This window comes from Pleurodeles waltl, chromosome 1_2 (genome assembly GCF_031143425.1).
Source record: "Pleurodeles waltl isolate 20211129_DDA chromosome 1_2, aPleWal1.hap1.20221129, whole genome shotgun sequence".
NCBI classification, from domain to species: Eukaryota; Metazoa; Chordata; class Amphibia; order Caudata; family Salamandridae; genus Pleurodeles; species Pleurodeles waltl.
Window position 1 is genome coordinate 129,338,735 of NC_090437.1, and position 16,158 is coordinate 129,354,892.

The 16,158-nt window shown below is 41.8% G+C and overlaps 1 protein-coding gene across 4 annotated transcripts in view; it reads left to right on the forward strand.

The window, feature by feature from the left end:
* SH2D4A (SH2 domain containing 4A) overlaps positions 1-16,158 on the forward strand; it is a 988,680-nt gene that overhangs the window by 792,232 nt on the left and 180,290 nt on the right. For all 4 annotated transcript variants that reach the window (XM_069236815.1, XM_069236817.1, XM_069236814.1 and 1 more), the window contains one exon: positions 3,819-3,949. In XM_069236815.1, the coding sequence (XP_069092916.1) occupies positions 3,819-3,949 (131 nt within the window). The remainder of the gene's footprint in view (positions 1-3,818; positions 3,950-16,158) is intronic.

Here is a 16,158-nt window from a genome sequence, read left to right on the forward strand (position 1 = left end):
ATGTCCAAAAAATAGCTAATAATGGCTAATAATAGCTGATTTGTCCTCTGGTTGTGCGTTTATATCAAAACTGTCGAACAAGACCTTAATTCCCCATTGGATAATATATGGTGCATCATTATCTCTGTCCAATAATTCTTCACACACCTCACTAGAATTTTTCACAGAACACAGTTCTCATGCCGTTGATTGGCCCATGTTATTGACGTCTTCATCGGGTGGAATGTCAGGTAAGAAAAGTTACACTTTACGCTCCAGTCAGTAGTCCCATTGTTTTCTCCTACTCCAGGCAGCCATGCACCTGTTACGAATTACACTTTTGCATTCAGCAAGAATGTCTCCATGAGCGAGTCGGGTCCCATGAGAAAGAATTTACTACGGCTACACATACATCTCTAGCTTTTGGAAAAGTACAGTTTCGTGTCCTTCTGAAAGACAGCACATTGCACGTTAGAAAAAACACAGTTTAATATGAGACCAGGCAGGTAGGTCCAGACCCTCGCTAACTAAGGCCTAGTAATTAACTTAGCAAAACCCAAATACGGAGCTCTAATTTATGATATGGTAATACAAATTCAAACATTAGTGCATTTTTAGTTCATCATTAATAAGTTTCATTAGTCTTCGTATACATTGGCGGCCACTCCCCGTGGGCACATCTCAAACACATATATTATTTTCTATGTTATCACATTTTCTATGCAGCTTCATTACACAATATATTGCAAGCTTTTCATGTTAATATTAATTTTAAAAGACGCACTCCAACAATGGCAAGGCCCTTCCTGCGTGGGCTTCAGTGGGTACACTTCTCCATACTTTGCAGTGTTCATTGAGTCTCTGTGGACGTGCAAAAAGACATGGAGCACCTGATATTTCAATGCTGATTGGTTCATATGTGGCTCCCAGTGGTCAGGGGTCATTGTGTCTTGATGTCCTGCATGGAAAGCCACAGAGCGTAGTTCTGCCATATCACCCTGCTGCGACTGGATGGCAAGTCTTATGGGTTCTGGTTGGTGAAGAGAATGTTTAAAAGCAGCTACAGAACCTGTGGATTAGTCATAGGCCTAGAACCAAACAAGCTCACGTTAGCGAGTCACGATGTCTATCTAGCAGGTACTTGGAAGAAAACTTGCATCCGCCTCCTGTTCGGTTACTTTGCTTATGGAACATTCCGATAATGGGTTTTTCTTAAAGGACGCAAACTATGATAGATCAGTGAGTTATGCATGCCACTTACTGATTTCTGCACTGCCCAGCAGGAAAGTTGTGATTTTTTTACGGCTTCAAATAATTACACAACAGTAGCTACCTTCGCCTTTTGAATCCGCATCCTCTGGCATTAATACAATCCAGAATGACCGTAAAACGGATCGGAAAAATCAGACGTTTCTTTGGTAATATTTTCTGCAACAATTTCTTGAATCTTAAGTAAATATTTTCCAAGGAATGGATATAAATATTGTTGTTTTTTTTTGCCCTCTCTCCTAAATGCTCTGACTGACTTATAGTGTGAGTTCTATAGCATGCATATGGAGTACAAGTATGTAGCCAGCAGCCTATGGTCGCAGTCATATAATGAATTGCTGATGTTTTCCAGGCACCCCATGTCTACTTAAAAAGTCCCTCATAGTGTGTAATTAGTGTTTTGCAGAAGGGTATTCCTGACACACTGATTAAAGCGCATTCGACCTGTGGTGGTGTGACATTCAAAGAGTTTGTAATCTGTCGCAGGTTGAAAAGCATTTTGAAGAACTTGGATGTATTGCGCCCCTCCCTCACCCCCCACCCCACCCCCCCAATTTCAGCACTTTTTTACGCATTTGCGCATACTGTAAGGTAAATCGTGGCTAGCTTTACATCAGAATATAACTATTTCTTGTGGCATAAAATGGCAAATTGTATTTGCGCCAAAAGTCTACATTAAAAAAAAAGACAAATAGGCAAATGTAGGTGTACCCCTTCGAATTACGTTTCCTGCTTTTAATGTTCATGAAGAGGTCCGATGTCCTGGTGATAGCCATTGGTAACCTTTTTCACTGCTTCGGTGTGAATATGCTATCATATTCATGTTCAATGCAGAGTAACATATATTTTCAAATATGACAAGTAATTTTTCACGTGGCTTAAGCATGATGGATTAGTAACGTATCCCAATTTTATCCGAACTGTCTATGATATGTTAATAACAAAATACAAAAGGGGGGAGGGACCGGGAGATTACTGGTCCAGTGTACGGTCTCCCGTATAATATGTTAATGGAAAATGTTTAATATTTGTGTATAAGAAAATACCCTTCATTTTAGAAGACCCTATAAAACAATTGTTTTGTTAAATGAGACTCTCTACTATTGTCTGTCAGTACCCCATCTTCCAGAACTGAATCCCACCAAAGAGAATGAACCACATAGAATCAACATAAACAGCAAATCCACTCACCCTGCAGTGATGTGGCTTTCATTCTTGAAAAGTTTTCTTTACTTGTGGACCTCTGTTTTTTAAGGTCCAGCCTACCAGATAGTACAGCTGTCTGGTTTGTCAAAGACAACTTGGGGACTTTCAGAAAGTTGACCTAGGAATGCATTCCTCTCTTTTATTACCATTGGCTTTGTGGTTTGAAAACCGTTGTCTAAGCCAGGCTTTCAGAATTCGTTCATAAACTTGCTTTCTATTAACAGGCCTTTAAATCTTGTTCTTGTCTGGTCACATTTGCTGTGTATTCAAAGAGTGAGTTCACATGCCAGGCGCTGTCTTTTAAGGGCACTTGTTTACTTTTCTTTCTTTGACTTCAAAGTGAAAGGATTTATGTGACAATATTGCTGGCTACTGGGGTAGGAAAGAGTTTTTTTCTAGCACACAAAAACATTTAAATGAACTGTCTAAATATTTCAGAATATGTCAGAATTGTGAACGCACAAATGAAGCACATTCTTTATTTGTGAAGTGTGTCGGAAACAAATACTTTAATGTGATTATAATGAACCATTAAAATAGGGATGCAGTTTTCACACATTTTCCTCTGTGCACTGTATTGTTTCATTGGTAAAGCTGCATGCCTGTGCAAATGTGATGGTCATTTCAATTGAAAATGTTTTTCTGTAATGGCAGGGTGCTCCCACTTTACCCTGCACCACTCTACTCTATGCCAGTGCACTCTTCGACACGCTACTCTAAATAACTGCACTCTTCACTACTGCACTCTACACCACTCCAGTCTAGGTCACACCAAACTACTCTACACAACTTCACTCTATGCTACTGTACTCTGCGCCACTCTGCAACACTGCACACTATGCCACTGCACTCTACACCAATCCACTGTACACCACTCTAGTCTGCTTTGCACCATTGCACTCTGCACCACTTTACTCTACGCCATTACATTTTAAGCCGCTCTGTTACTGCACTCTACTCTGAACCACTACACTCTACTCTACTTCACTCTACTCTGAAACAATCTACTCTACTCCACTGCACTCTCCACCATTCTACTCCACTCTGCGCCACTCTGCTTTTAACCACTGCACTCTACACAACTGCACTCCATGTCACTGTACTCTACGCAACTGCACTCTAGGTCTTTCAGCTGCATCCTCCATGGCCATTCTGAGCATCATCTGTAAAGAAAGGTGCAGTTGATTATTATGCCTTAAATTAATTTGATTTATTTTACTCTTGTTTACAGCACTCTAATTAAACACTTCAGAAGTGCAATATTACCAAAATGTTTTATTTTTTACTCACAACTATTTGTCAAAATGCAGTTTTGCGAGTTTACAGCTATTTATCAGTAAACTATTGATTATTTTGATATACAGGAGGCATGGTGTTAAACGCACAATGTCAAGCTCCAATCGTGAGGACATCATTAAGTGGTTTAAGGAGGAGCAGCTGCCTCTACAAGCTGGATATAATAAGTCAGGAGATCACATTGCTTCTTGGTTCCATGGTAAGTCCATTTGACACATGTTGTAATCCACAAGAGGACTCGACTTCTCAAACGTGTCCACTCATACCATCTCTTTTACCTTCAGGTGCTGCAATCATTTGGAACAGCCACAATTAAGTTTGTTTTCGGTTACCTACCCCTTTAATGCTGTCCATCCTTTTTCAAAGAGATACTATTAATTGAATAGATACTTATACTTAATTACTTCATTCCAGAGTTGACTAAAAGAGAGTAAGAGACCAGAGACACTCTGGCCCTAATTTAGTTTTTGAAAGATGGGATACTTGGTCAAGAAGGTGATGGATATCCCTTTTGCCATGTCATAAGTGCTTTATATCCTGTAACACTTTTAATAAGGAGGACTGGATATCTGTCACATTTGTAATGGAGTTTCAAGCATGAAATGAGTGATAGACACTTTCTGCTTCTACACTTCTACTAAACACGTCTCTGCTGATCATCCTCCAGGAAAGAGACTCTGCATGATTAACTACGCTTCCTCCTTTGTGAAAGGAAAACGGGACTACTTTAGCTATGGGTTGTAGCAAACTATAAATGCCTGTTTCAATTTGAGAGAACCTAAATATCTCAAATGTCAAACCGATCCTCAAAGGGAATAAGGTGATGTATGAAGGTCCTTAGGCTTTGTTACCACATGCATTACCCACAGTGGCGGCTGGTGACATTTGATAATTGTGGGGAGTAAAAGTCTGGTCTCGACTTTTATGTACCGAGTGAAGCAAGCAAACAAGTTCAGTGAACAAACATGCGGTCCAGGGTGGGTCCTCCTCTCAAGAAAAAAATGAAAAAAGATTCACAAATGGGGTATTTGAAAGGAAATAAAATTAGTGAGAAAGCAAAGTTTATAAAGCAGTGGGAACGTATAGTCTTGAAATATTAAACACAGTCAAAACTGCCCCAGATCTTACTGCATTAATATGTTCACCCTTTAATGTGTGAATTGTGCACTGCAACAACTTCAGGCCCTTTAAAGTGTGTGCTTTCCCAGTGTCTTGCACCACCCCCCGTTGCCAACTACAAACACGACCTGGCAGGCAAAAGCCCTACGATGTTGGGCGAAGGGATGGGAACTCGTTGACGTCTGGCTCGGCTATAATGCAGGCATGAGAGAATACTTATTCTACTCCCACACACGTATTACACTCCTGTCTTGACCGATTTCTCTGCACCTCCACCCTTGAATCCCAGATATCCCATGCCACATATCTGGGCAAGACACTTTCTGATCATAACTCGTAGGAAATAACACTAACCAAGAGACAAGTCCCGGCTCCGATTCCTACATGGCGACTACAGCCAACACTGCTGGAAGATGCAGTATACCCTGACACACTGACAACAGCCACTACCACATATTTTGCAGTAAACACTGTTACGGCTTCTTCTACATTGATTGACTGGGAGGCCTTTAAGGCAGTAATGCGCAGAGTCTCTATAAAGACACTGGTGGGAGTCGGAGGAGAGGTTTTACGCAACCTCACACAAGTAGAGGACAGACTAGGCCCCTTAGAACACAAAGCCGTACATCATCCAGGCAATGTCTCTCAACTCAAAGAAGCATGTATAACATACGCCGAACTACTAGAACGTCTACGTCTCATTGACCATAGAGAGTATCTTAAGACAATGCATTCAGAGGTGGATCGCTCCGGTAATCTCTTAGCCCGCCTAATCAAACCTGTGCAGTCACCCACACCGATTCTCCACATAAATACCCTGACCCATGGCCCAGTATATACACAGTTAGAAATTAACCAAGTGTTCCAGGCATATTATACACTACTATATACGGCACAGTCTGTGAATGGCCCAACAGCGACAACTTCCTATCGTGCCTGACTTACACTCCCCCAAGGAACACTTCCAGAACGTAAACTTCTAGAGACTCCCATAACCGCAAACGAGATAAGTGGTGTTATAAAGGATTTAGCCTGCAATAAAACACCTGGCATGGACGGTCTACAGTCGGAATTTAATTCTAAGTAGTTCGTGCTTCTGGCCCCTCACCTCATTAAATTATATAATGTCTCATTAGAAAAAGGTATGCTTCCTCAATCAACCTGGAAGGCATTAGTGACCTCCCACCTAAAAACGGGAAGGGACCCCACAGAGATGTCCTCCTATAGGCCTCTCTGACTTTCGAACACCGAATATACGATCTTTAGTAAAGCACTGGCAAACCGATTACTTCCCTTGCTTCCACACTTACTACATGCTGACCAGTGTGGCTTTGTGCCCCAGAAACCCCCCCCCCTAAATATACACAGATTGTTTCATGTCATGAACGCTTCACATAACCTCAACCCCTATGCTGGCTGCCTCTCCTTAGACATTACACAGGCCCTTGACTCCCTCAGCTTGGATTTTATTTTAGAAGCCCGTTCTGCCTATGGCATACTCCCTATATTTATCCGCTGGGTGAGACTGCTTTATTTGAATCCCACAGCAAGAGCCAGGACTGGAGCTTATATTTCAGCCCCAAACCGGAGAGCAGGAGGCACTAGACAAGGATGCCCCCTAAGCCCCTTACTGTTCGTGTTAGCAATGTAGCCATTGGCCCAATGCTTTTGCCAACATGCTGATAGCTGGGGAATATACATGGATAGGTCGCTTCACACAATATCCCTATATGCGGATGACATGATCCTCTAGTTCAGAGACCTGTGGTGTCCCCATGAGGAGGCAGCACAACTAATGACCACACTTCGTGACCTGTCAGGTTTGTGGATAAACGCTAATAAATCCTATGCCTTTTCCTTTAGAGGCCTGTATGATACTCCTCAGATCACATTCGGACCATTATATATCCAACTTGCCCTACAATTGTTTCGATACTTGGGGGTGCAAGTGTACCGTAGTCCGGACGATCTCCTAGATAACAAACAAAGCTGCGCATTAATATCAATGCGTACACAAAAATAAACTTCTGGAAGACTCTGCCCTTGACCATAGTTGGCCGGTTGGCATTGTCCAAAATTGTCCTCTTACCACAGTTCTTATACTTTTTTGTAAATTTACCAATATTGATACCACCACGCATATTCAAAGTGCTTAATATGCCTTTACTGGACCTGATATGGAGCACGGGCCAGCGTAGAATTACCCTAGCTAAACTACAATACCATCTGATAAGGGAGGGATGGGAGCTCCATACTTGAAATCCTTTTGTATAGCCAGTCAATTACAATGGCTGGCATATTGGTTGGCAGGCACCAGACAGAAACTTGCCTGAAACACATGAACTCCTGCAGGCACTACACACTATGGGACATGGAAAACACTTGATCAAACAGTTCTATAGCGCACTTAGGACACAAGTGGGAAAATCAGTGCCCTACACGATGGGGCTCTGCACCGGGGCCCCTGCACTGCCCATGCAAACTGCATGGGCAGTGCAAACCCCAGGGGTGCCCCGGGGCACCCGACCCGCCAGCCTTTTCCTGGCGGGAAATGAAACATTATCCGCAGGGTAGTGCATCTACCCTGGCGGATGGTGTTTCAACTCACCGCCAGTCTGCCTGACGGCGGTATCCTGGTGGTGGATGACGGCTGCTGCTGACGGCCGTCACCATGTCCATTATATGATCGTAATGAGGACCTCAATCTAATTCCCATCGGCCTCAGCTTCCTGCCCACGGTGCCATATGCTGAGTGCAGATCAAGTCCATACGCTATGGTCATGTCCACTCCTAGTATCTTACTGGACCGAAATTGGAGTGACATTATCAAGTCTGACAGGAAGTAATAACTGGCATACTCTGGAACATTGTGTATTGGGCTTGTATCCCAGGCCCAAATCAGCTAATGTGGCCTCCTATTTCACAGACATGGCACTCTTACTGGCCAGGAGGCTACTGACACGTCACTGGAAACCTTCTAGACTCCCATCAGTACACCAATGGAGGGAGGAAGTAAAACAGTGGGGAGTGGTGGAGAGCCCTGCAATCTGCCGTGAAGAATACAGGAGACACTGTAAAAGGCCAAGAGCTCTAGAATGGGACTCTATGCTAGAAAACCTTAACATACAAGACAGCGACGATGGTAGCAGTTACTAGGACATCGTAAGGCCTCTCAGTTGGTTCTAGACCTTTACACCATTCCACTTTACAACCTGTGATGTCAGGACTGGTGGATGAAGTGTTTATGATCAGGCCAGGACCCCAGGTACCATTCTTTGACTGCTTCTTAATCTTCAGATCCTATACTACTAGATCATTTAAAACGCCAGTCTGGTTCCCCACAACTCTTAGGTTCTCCACACAATAGTAATCCCTGTGCTTCTGAAATGGACACATATATATGTCAGCCGCTGGGGGAAGGGAGGGTGAGTTAATGGGTTTACTGTTATGATTGCATAAAATATTTTTTCCTTTCTGTCTCTCTAAGATAATGCAGTACAATTTTCTTTATTAGCACATTGTCAAGAGCAAGACGAGTTATGCCTCTCTCTTCTCACATGTATTTCATTTTAAGCAAAATATTCGAATGTAACTGAAAAATGCAATACAGTTTGTGTTAAAAAAGAAGACTCTGATGCCCAAAGTCATGATCACTGGCCTGTAGTGAATACTGCCATAGACCACAATGGAAATGAAGGGATTTAGAGCAGTCAGTCCTGCGTCATGCATCACAGTGTAGAAAAGTGATTTACTGCCTGGCTTCCGACTCCTGCTTCAAAGCAAGGCAGGCCAGGCACCCTGGGACAGAGAGCTCAGACTTAAATGCGTCGATTTGCTTAGAGTTACAATCGTTACTATTGCATCTCTGAAAAAATCAGTTTTTTTTTATTTTTATAAATGTATAGGAAGTTCAGAGGGGAGCAGCCCCTCAGCCCTAAAGGAGAAACCGACCCTGATAACATGGCGTCCACATTTATCTATTATTTGCTTTTTTATTGAATGCTGACTCAGAGTAAAGTTTAATCATTTTAACTAGGGATATTTCGGCCAGAGTAGAATTAAGTTTTTCCATTGTTTTGGTAAGCCTGTGGGTGTACATATGCACACTAGCATTCAGTTATCTGATGAAGTGAGGGTCTGTTGTGTTTTTTGTGCCTGTTCTGTGCAATAGGCAAGCTTGGCCCAATGCGCGTCTGAAGCTTTTACCTGAACAATGCCATCTGCAGATCTCTTGGGATTTCAGTGAGAGGACATGTGGATTCCAAAGTTCAAGTCTTGCCCCATAATTGATTTGACTCTGTTTGAAGTCTAATTTATTTTTTTATTTGCAGAGATGTGAATCACACATACTCAGAGGCCCCAAGGGCTGTCCAGCTGACTTACATACATAGTTAAGACAATTTATGTGGAACCAAGAAGATATAAGTTAAAGTTGCAAATGAACGGTATAACGGGGGAGGTATCACAACATCTTAAAGAGAACGTGCATTATATGGTATGAAAAGGCTTCCCACAGGGCAAAGAGCAAAGTTGCCAATAAATAGCAGTATTGTTTGGTTATACAAACAAGGGTGGGCAAGCAAGATTCAGTGGAAGGTTCAGATTTAACAAGGTACCCCTTAATTAAAAAAATAAGTATAGTTAAAACACGGTGTTGCTATTACTTCAGTATGAAACTTTTTTCAATTTGAAATCTGTTTTCAATGCTACTTTTACACAAAAGGGTAAATACTTTTCTGTATCATTGCCTTTGGAAGTAAATTGTAAATGTATTTATATAGCACTTACAACCCCTGACGAGGCATTGAAACACTTTTTCTGTGAGAATTACACTGCTCCTGAATCTAAGATTAGTAGTTAGCAAGTTTTTTTTTTTTGTGTACATTACTTGTGTTAGGGTTGTGCTCTTGATTTCATGCATGTTTAGTATAGTTTGGAATTGGGATACAATGATAGGAATGGATTTGCAAAGTAGGGGTTGGGAGTCGAGATAGAATGATAGGAATTGAATTGAAAATGAAAGTATTAGGGGGTGTATTTACAAGTTTTTGAAGAATGCAACACACATAGAAAAAGAAAAAAAGGTAGGAGAAATAAAGGTATTTCTTCTGATTGCCCCTCCCTTATACCTCCCCTGGGAACGTGTAAGCTTTTGACGCATTTCCAGCTTTACAAAATCTCGTAAATCTGGGAATGTGTCAAATGCCATGGTTGATATGTAGGAACACCCACTGTAGTGTCCATTTCATGCCTCCCTCTCATTGGATGAGGCAACAAAGGGACTTGCACTGCATTTCCTCAGTCCATATCTACAAGGTTATGAAAAGCCACGCAGGGTGGCTTTATGTGGCCTTGTAAATATGGCCCTGCAGCGTGTGCCGCCGGACTGTCGCTAAAAGTGATGTCAGGCGGTGCAGAGGGGCTTGTAAATAAACCCCTCAGTTATTTGTAAATAGTGGTCACGTGTGCTTGTTTGTTGTGTGGCATGGATAAAAAGGAGGGGTGAAACTATGAGAAGGATGTATGGGAGCTCATAGTAGTCATAAAGGTTTCGGATGAGACATGGGAAAGGCAGAAGGTTTTTTATTAATAGCAAAAATTAAATTATATAAATACATGATGCTTGGCAAAGTTATGGTTGCTTGATTAAACCCCTCAATATAAATACCTATGTCAAGCAGCAATTTTGACATTAGCTGATATACAGATGTATCTTGTGATATAATATATAATTTTCACCTTATATAAATGTATCTACTTATAACAGGAGGCATAATTTAAGGTACAATGACATATATTTGTATAACAACAGCTATTTTCCAGACTGTGAGATGTATTGTTTGTCATGTCTGAGTATACTGTTATGAGTATAGTCATCAGGAGGGGAAGAGTCTGCTCTTGACCAATCTTCTGAAGTATAGATGATTGTCTGCATATGTTTAAGGGTGGGGAATTTCATAGTTTGGATGCTTGAACAGAGGAAGATGTTCCACCCATGTTTTTTTCACTTGTATGTAAGAGTTATGAGGTGAGGAGCCATATTTGGGTGTAGGTTCCTTTTTTAATGTATTTGTTGATTTTTATCCTGATGAAGAGCGGTGTTTGGCCATGTACTGCTTTGTGTGTGATACACAGCAGCTTGAAGGTGGATCTGCTTGCAAAAGGTAGCAAGTGTAGGGCCTGCAAAGCAAGAAGAAATAAGCCTGTGGCTTTACATGTAGGAGGAATCTAGCAGCAGCCTTCTGAATTCTTTGCAGTCTTCTCATAATTTACAAAGATGGACTGTGATACAGACAATAAGTTTTAAAAAAAACTGTAAACTTTGCACATGTATAGCACACTACTCACCCGTTATGGTCTCAAGGCGCTGTACGCATACCGCTGTGGAACCCCTCCTGGCTTTTCCCTGTGAGGCGCCCACTCCTGGGCAACCCCCAGTGTGAAGCCAGGCATCCAAGCTCTGTCAGGGCCATTGTGGAGATTAAGCAAGCTATTGCCCAGAGTTACAGAGTGGGACCCATTAATTAGATTAGGCACTGAGGCTAGAATTATCTGGTCCAAGGGAATTGAGCCCAATACCCGCTGAGGCGGGAATTGAACCCTGGTCCCAGGCCAGATCTCTGCATCAGGGTCTGCCACTCTAACCATTGTACCAAGTGTAGTCAGTCAGTCAAAATATCTTTATTTTGCTGAAATTAGAAGCCATAAAAGTGCACAGAAAAATTCAGCATCTGAAACAAACATTGAGTAAAATGTATAATACATTAAAATATCACCGAAAAACAATATCTTAGTCCAGCTATATGAGTACTTAAAAGAACACCCACCATAATGCTATCAAGTCATGATGCTTCCTTATATTCAAAGCACTTTGAATAAAATAAATTATACTCAAACAAATTTTTTCTAAGGTCCTGTCTTGTGAAACAATTAGTGCTTGTTTGGCCCTCCTTAACATAAGACAACGTAATAATGGCAAGAGATGGTGTTTTCTGGGTGTAGTATAAATGTTATAAAAGGTGGCAAAGTGTGAGGTGCTGTGTGCAGAATGGTTGTCACAGGGACATTCAATGAGATCTTCAAACCAAGTACCATAGCTTGGGAACGCCACCAAAAAGTGCAACGTATTTTGTCTGAACACGCTAATTAAATTCTGTGTTGGAGATTAGTGAACATCAAAATATAGGGCTCGGGCCCCTCTCTATCAGTAAGTCAAACTGATACTAAACTAAGGATTTACTTAATTCCTGCACTAATCTAGCTTCCTCTAGGTTCACTCTGTACATTTACTTTACCGTTGTCTTACATGATGTCATAGATTGATCTGGGTTGCTAAAAACCTCAGGCAACCACAGCTGATGAAATGCATTTTCCAAATAAGCTAGCCAGGGGATATGCAGAGCCTTATCCAAATTTAGGCAATGTTTTATAATCTGTTGTATAAGGTTCAGCTCTTGGCTCTGCCGTATAGAAACTAGGCCTGGGTGGAACTCGCAGAGTTTTATTCCACAGAATTCCATGCAGCTCTGTGAACGTACAGAAGAATGCTTGTCCGGCTGTTCACGCTGCTTTTTTAGGCCAGAATCTCCTTCACACTGGAATTTCAGCATGAACGGCACCATGTGGTGCACTAGAGCACAACCATTTTGTTTTGCCTGCTTCCGTACCTCGTTCCTTGCTGGCTACAATCAACACAGGCCAACCCCATTTGCTCCCTTCTATACCCAATCCCAACTTTTTTATACTTATTTTGTTATTGTCTCAATTTCTCTTTGTTTGTTTTTGGGTTTATTTCACATTTGGTGACTTTTTTTTGTTTAATCTTTTCCTGGCCTATCCTCTGTTTGTCCTCCTCCTATTTGTCAACTTTCCCTCCTGACGCTCCAGTCCCACTCCTTCCTGGTCACGATGGCAGAAGCAGGCAGCATGGTGCCAGCCACACTCAATACAGACATCACACCCTATGCGGGCATCGCAACAGGGGTGAGGGTCCGCCCCATGTTTAGCGAGGCAGAGGTGCCATCACTTATTTTTTGGCTACAGTGCCACCGCCTCCACTTGTTGGCAGCAGGTGGCAGGCCCGGCAAGCTATGCCTGCAGGAGTGCCAAGTGCTGTGGGGGTGAGTGCAGTTGTGTGCATGCTTCTGCACTGGAATCACTTGCACCCAGCAGCAGCTGACACACTGCTAGGCAGACATTATTGACAGGGAACATGACCTTGAGGTTATGGGGCGTGGTGAGTAACACATTTTTTTGTTTTGAACAATTCAAATATATTAATATATCTTTTTTTTTTTTTTTTTTTTTTTTCCAAGCAGCATGATTGATCATAGGTAAGGTAAGTTAATGTCATGTTTTAAATTGATATATATATATATATATATATATATATATATATATATGAATTATATTTATAATATTTATTGTAAAAATACATAAATATAATACCCAAGTGGTCAATGTGTATAATATTTATGTATATTATTTTTTGTCTTTAAAAAAAATAATCTACTTCACACTAGTTAATAATAGTGTGCATATACATTATTAATGAATAATGTAAGTATATGTAAAGGTACTTAATAATATCAATGTGTTAATTTATTAGGAAATGTATTACATGTGCATTAAATTGATTGTGTAGATTTATATTTTTGCAGCAAAGATTGTAGCCAGTGGCCATATGTGCCCTCTGGTGCAAAGTCATAAAGGACATTTTAATTATGTGGGTGGTACCATGTTCATGCAAGAAATGTTTGTGTGTGCCACTCACTTAAATATAAATGCACCTTTAGCATGAGAATGCTTTCAGTTGTGTCCACTGTCTTTGTTTCATAAGAAGTGCGACATGATATAATCTTAACACACCAGGATTTATTCAATATAGTGCTGAGTGCACCAGTGACAATCATCCTGAGTTATCAACATTTTGTACAGGGGAGCAAGACAACTTTCGGAGCTGCCTGGAAGAAAGAGGGTAGTAATGTGACCTTTATTTGTTAGGATGTCTCATTCCTGCTCTCTTCCTGTGCTGTCATACCGATTTCCACTTAGCGTACCACCAGTGTGGGCACCTTTACGCTATTAGAGTGCAAGGGTGACACATTACATGGCACAGTACTCTGGATTGTTTTATGCAGTGAGGGACACCTCTCTGCACTAAAAAAATCAATACAGACATGGCAACACAAACCCTTGATAGAGTACAGTACTGGTGCTGATGACGGGGAGGATGTAGTAAATTAGAATGTTGAGTCCGGGAGGAGAAGTCAAGTGAATGATACTGTCAGGTTTCTGTTCCAGTGTGAGCTAGACAGGTGCTTGCTTGGGCTCATTCAAGGCAGGATTTTCAACTCATCATGTCACTCTCTCTTACAAAGGATTTTGAAACAAGGAATATGCTGTTGTGGTTTCTCGTTGGTGCCTGGGTTGAAGACCCTTATTTTAGCATTAGGCCCATAGCCTGTGCCTTTTACACGTAGACACACTTTTATTCATTTCATATTTTTTAGTACAGCCAGCTTTTACCTTGTTGTTTTTATATTTTAATCAGCTGCTTCATTCTGAGAAGACAGGGTTGTTCACGCTGTACATTTTCTCAGCCCTTTCCACGCATTTCACTTTGTGCCCTGTTCTAGAAAGTCGCATTCGATAAATGATATTCTAACTTGTGTTGGTGCTCCATGAGCTGAGGAGTCAGTCCCCAATTCTTAGACAAATTATCACGTCAGGCCTGTTCTTAGAACACTGCAAGATTTATTATATAAACACCATATACACCAAAAGGGGGCAGAGGGCATTCCAGTCATGGCCGTCCTGTGACGTACACCATTCCATTCCAGACAACAGCAGCCCCTTGCCAGCCTTTTCAGGTATGGGGTTGAGGTCCTTCTATTAGACCAGGATAGGCAGAAGGATTACCACCACTATGCTCTCAGATTTTAGACCTAGGGTATAGGTAGGAATCTCAAGATTTTCAGGGTCATACAGAGATGGTGGAGTTGTTTATCCTCTTCACAATTATCTTCATGATGATCACTGTTCTATGTTTCACCTGCCTTATTATCACAGCTCATAGTTAGATAGGATGCAATTGCTTCAGTAAAGGCATTGAAATCCATTTTACATATCTTATTCCACCTTGGCATGTGTGAGTCTTTGAGTTACTGAGGGAAAGGGATATGTTCATCATGACTTCCCTGAGGAGTCAGAGTGTCATGTTTAGGTTGTCACAAACCAAGGGCAAGGGGGCATCTGGGCTGGTTGCCACCAGCGTTGCGGCTGGTGTGACTGGTTACCCCTCTACTACCAGTGCCAAGGCAGATGGTTCTGCTGCCACCTGTATGTAATTTGTGTTCCCTACTACTACATTTATGCCCTTGTGTACACTTACCACTTTTTTCATGTTGGATGTTGCTTGTTATCCCTGCATTTCCTTGTGTTTTTTCTATATTCCCCGTTTCCATGGCTGACTTTCTCCTGTCTTTACCTTTCATCTGCTAAAGTTTTTCAGAAGCTTCCCCTTGCCCCTCATATGTGTCTTGTTGTGTAGTACTAAGAGGAAAAAAGGAAAAAAGATTTTTGGTAACGTAAATAGGGTTGCGCAGCCAGGTCCACTCTAGTCACCAAACATGTTGGTGGTTTTCTTGATCAAACTGTCAAAAAGAACAGTAGCAGAGATAGAGTGGTCATCATGGCCAAGGACTCCAAATATGGTCTTATACTACCAGTTTCCATTACAGTGCAGCATGATAGAAATGAGATATCACAACCAATACTGTGGGCCTCGTAACAACTTTGGCTGTCTTTTCGGAAGACCACCATGGTTGCAGCTGCCAAAAGACCGCCATGTTGGTGGTGGTTTCACTGGCGTATTAAGAGTCACACAGTGAAGACCACCAAAACCAGCCAAAATTACGAGACCGCTAGGACAGTGGAGGGCAGGAAAGAAGCGGTTCCCCCACCAGCACCACCAGCCCAACCAAAATCTACCCACCAGATTACGAGCCACAAATCACCACAGCGGTACTTCCATGGTGGTAAAAACTCACATCAGGCAGAGCACCACACCACATCGGATAGTCTGAACCACACCTGACACACATCAACAAACCGACACACCTACTCACTGCACTACATAACACACCCCTACACAGCCCCCTATCCTTTGCAACAAAAACACCATTCACATACCCAAAGAGTAGGGGAAGAAAATTGATATGGGACCTTCACACCATAGGCACACATATATATCACACTCATAGGCACACATACATATCACACTCAGCA